At 50.2% G+C, this 4,030-nt stretch overlaps 1 protein-coding gene across 2 annotated transcripts; it reads right to left on the reverse strand.

Annotated features, from left to right (window-relative positions):
* Positions 1-424: 424 nt before the first annotated feature.
* Il3 (interleukin 3) lies at positions 425-2,775 on the reverse strand. 2 transcript variants are annotated; one of them, NM_031513.2, is made up of 5 exons: positions 2,597-2,775; positions 2,462-2,512; positions 892-987; positions 729-770; positions 425-609 (listed from the first exon to the last, which is right to left on the reverse strand). In NM_031513.2, exons 1-5 carry the CDS (start codon positions 2,750-2,752, stop codon positions 454-456), a joined length of 501 nt encoding a protein of 166 aa, NP_113701.2. In that variant the 5' UTR covers positions 2,753-2,775; the 3' UTR covers positions 425-453. The 2 variants fall into 2 exon arrangements, with proteins under 2 accessions (NP_113701.2, XP_006246288.1); XM_006246226.4 differs by having other exon boundaries at positions 2,462-2,503; positions 2,597-2,769.
* Between the last annotated feature and the right edge of the window lie 1,255 nt (positions 2,776-4,030).

The following is a 4,030-nucleotide window of genomic DNA, read 5'->3' on the forward strand; positions in this document are numbered from 1 at the left end:
TCTGGTACATGTTGTATGCTGTGTAGCCAAACTGTGGTATCTGGACAAGTATCCTCTAAGACTGTTACAGAGATGATGCCAAACTAAGAAACTGGACAAGACAAAACCAATTCATTCAAAGTTATTTATTTCCACAAGGGTTTAAAAGCCTGTTTAAAACACGAGGGACAAGTGAACACGCCCCCCAGTCTCTCTCGGAACTTATTTTCAAAACAGGGAGAAATTCCTCCTCAGCTAAAACATATATACTTCACATTGCAGAAGGTAATAAATAAATAAATACATAAATACATAAATAGCCTTAATAGAATAAAATAGGGGCATAATTAGGTAATTAGCACATTTCAGAAAGTAGATAAATTGGTAAGACATCTGATGGCATAAGGGAATGTGAAATCCGTCTGGGCGTGGGCCATGAGGAACATTCAGGCTCCAGTTGCTCTGCCTGCTGTTTTAACATTCCACGGTCATAGGGCGGAAGTTGTCAGAGCTAGATGTGGGCTGAGGTGGTCTAGAGACTGACACTGGCTGCAGGTCCTTAAGATGGATCACGTAGAATCTCAGTTTCTTCTTAAAGTCATCCAGATCTTTATTGTAGACACCTGGCAGCTGTGACGAACCAAAAAAGAGGCATTGGATGTGAAGAGGCTGCTGGGGGCTATAGCAGGCTTTAAGTCTGGTCATGAGCAAGGGCATAACCTTGACACATGGAAGGGAGGTCAGCTTACCACAGAGTCGCTCGCAGCTGCAGGAATACAACACTTAAGTTTCTGTGGAGAGACACCAAGGCACAGTCAGATCCCTCTAGAAAGGAGAAAGCCCTACTCTCCTCTCCAGAAAGGCTGGGAAAGGTGGAGGCGGGATCCCTAAGCCCTCAGCAGCCCCACGCACCTGAAGTTTGGACTTGATGTCCATTGTGTCCTGAGAATCAAACTCCTCTTGGCTTTTTAGGAATTCGTCCAGGTTTACTCTCCGCAAGGTACTATTCTAAGAGGGCAAAGAATCTTTGTGTAAAATCTAGGGATGTGAGAACTGGGGAGGTGAGAGCTTGGGAGGTGAGAGCTTGGGAGGTGAGAACTGGGGAGGTGAGAGCTTGGGATGTGAGAACTGGGGAGGTGAGAGCTAGGAAGGTGAGAACTGGGGAGGTGAGAGCTTGGGGAGTGAGAACGGAGGGGGTAAGAGCTAGGAAGGTGAGATCAGAGGAGGTGAGAACTAGGGAGGTAAGAGTTGGGAAGGTGAGAAATGGGGAGGTGAGAATCAGGGAGGTGAGAGTTGTAGAGATCAGACCTGGAGAGGTCAGAGCTGGGGAGGTGAGAACTGGGGAAGTGAGAGCTGGAGAGGTGAGAGCTGGGGAGGTGAGAGCTGGGGAAGTGAGAGCTGGAGAGGTGAGAGCTGGAGAGGTGAGAGCTGGGGAGGTGAGAGCTGGGGAGGTGAGAGCTGGGGAAGTGAGAGCTGGAGAGGTGAGAGCTGGGGAGGTGAGAGCTGGGGAGGTGAGAGCTGGGGAGGTGAGAGCTGGGGAGGTGAGAGCTGGGGAGGTGAGAGCTGGGGAGGTGAGAGCTGGGGAGGTGAGAGCTGGAGAGGTGAGAGCTGGGGAGGTGAGAGCTGGGGAGGTGAGAGCTGGGGAGGTGAGAGCTGGGGAGGTGTGACTGCTGTTAGAGGTTTCTTTGAACAGCCTTACTCCTAGTCCTTTCCTTATCCTGGGGCTAAAGCTAGGGCACATCCCAGACAAGGGCCTGTTTCTCCTGAGCACCAGGTCTTAACCTCTGGCAGCCTGTGGACTGTGTGAAGGCTCTAGGCAGATCTGTCTGTTTTTAAGGGAAACACATCTCTCCAGATAAGTTCTAGAAAAGGCAGAAGGTTGGCCAAGGGAAATACTTATGCCCAAGATGCCAAACACCAAGGTTAATGCTTTAAGTTAATTAAGAACTTCTAGATACCTAGAAAAAAATCCTACAGACTTCATCATGTCTCTAGGGAGGGGAAATGTAGACACTCAGCATGCTTGCAAAGAACTTCATGTTAGATCCAAACAAATGAAAACAAAACAGAACCATTGTATCTAACTAGAGCTGGGAAAATAACTGCAAATGGTAATGTCTTGGGCTGGTGGAAGTGGAGAACACAAGCTCAGTTTTGGAGGAGGAAGAAAAGCAAAAGACACAGTCACAGAAGGCAACTCATTCACTGGTCCATGGCATCCCCACTGAAAGTGGAGCTCTGAGAGGCCTGTGGCAGGGTTCACTCACAGCTCTCTCTTCATTGTATCTCCTAAAATGCAACTTTCATTATTGCAGCTGGCTGTGGCACAGACTGAGGCTCAGAGAGTCATTTGATGATTTCCTTAATAACCCCACTGAGATAGATGTGAAAACGGAAGCAAGGCAGGGTGCAGTGACATGGCTAAAGTCACCCAGGCAGGAGACAGATGGAACCCAAGAATGCCCAAGAGCAGAGATCTTACCCTCAGATTGGCTTTGTCATCACTATTATTGAGTCCAGATACCTGAGGATACTAAAAGAAAGAATCATGAGGCTTATTGGTCCGAGGCACCTGTTGAAGCCAGCCTGCCCAGGCTAACCTCAGCCAGCTACTCACTGGGAGCTTCACCAAAATCTCCAAGGCAATAGTCCTGCAATCCAACGTCCTGAGTAAACGGTGGGCACTGCCTGAAAACTGGAGTCCCTGGTGGAAGAGCATCAGGAGCGGAAGCAGCATGCAGAGGATGCTGGTGGTAGAGCTGGCAAGAACCATTGTCTCGTTCTGGTCCTCCAAAGAGTTCTGAAGAAGCCACAGGAGCCTTCACCTTATATATATTCATCGAGAGGGGCGGGGCGGGCCCCAGGCAGGGCATGGGGGGAAGGGCAGGCATCAGAAGCAGCTTTATCTGACATGGAACCTCCATAGCAAACCACAGACTTATTCATCGTTTTCTAGTACTCAAAATTATCGACATGGGAAGAAAGACTGCTTATTCAAAGGCCATCTTCTTCCTTTGTCATAGAGATGGACCGAGTGGAAACAGGTGGTGGGAGGAGTAGCCTGGCTCCGAGCCAGCTTGGGGTTTCTGTGCACTGGAACCTCTTCCTACCATCCCTTGTACAAATCTGCCCCTGACTGTGGGCCACCACTATTAGTGGGCCACCAGGGTCACTGGGTCAAACTTGAACATGGTAGGCATTCTGGCACATGGTTAAACGTCCATGGGTGGGCTAGTCCTCTGGCCGCTGGTAGCTAGAGCTCCCTCTCCCTCTAGGCAGCCTTCCCATTGACCCTTATTCCTTGCAGGTGGATATGGAGTTCAGCTCACTCCTTCACTGGTCTAGTCTCAGTGCAGTAAGGCAATGCGCTAAGGCCCACATCTAGAGGACAGAACCCTTGATGGAGATATGACTGCAAACACTAGGCCATCCTTCTGATAACTCAGATAATTAGGCTTAGGGACCTAGGGACAAAGGTGGGCCTTGAGAATAGTGTTAGTTACTGGGAGCTGCAGGACGGTGTAGCAGGTGGCATGGACAAGTTTGAGCCGGGAGGGCAAGAGGAGAGAAGAGAACTACTCCCTGAAGGAAAGCCATATTGAGGGATCTAAATCCCAGTCGGCCCTGGAGCCTGGGTGGAGTGGGAGCTGGTTTGCAGCTCAGGCCTACAGAGGTGGGAAGGAAACAGGGACAGTTATGGGAAGTTCTCAAAGGACCTGAGAAACCACAGCTAGAGAGAAAGTGGCAAAGCCAGGAGTGTGGAGAGCCAGGGGACAGTCCCTGAAGGATGGGGTGGCCCCCTTTTCCATGGGACAGGTTGACAGGCCACAGCACAAAGCTGGAGTTTTGGTAGAAGATGAGTGTGACAAGCCTGGGGTGCAGGGAAGCAGGGGCATGGTAGAGAAACCAGGGTTTGGGTCGGGTTGTGGTGTGATGTGACCAGCACGAGGAAATGAAGGCTAGCAAGTTATGCTGAGGCAGGGGAAACTGGGTGCTTCTGTCTTCAATGCAGGAGCAATAGGGTGAAAGATAAGGGTGCAACAGCAGGGGG

This window comes from Rattus norvegicus, chromosome 10, assembly GCF_036323735.1.
Source record: "Rattus norvegicus strain BN/NHsdMcwi chromosome 10, GRCr8, whole genome shotgun sequence".
Taxonomy (NCBI): domain Eukaryota; kingdom Metazoa; phylum Chordata; class Mammalia; order Rodentia; family Muridae; genus Rattus; species Rattus norvegicus.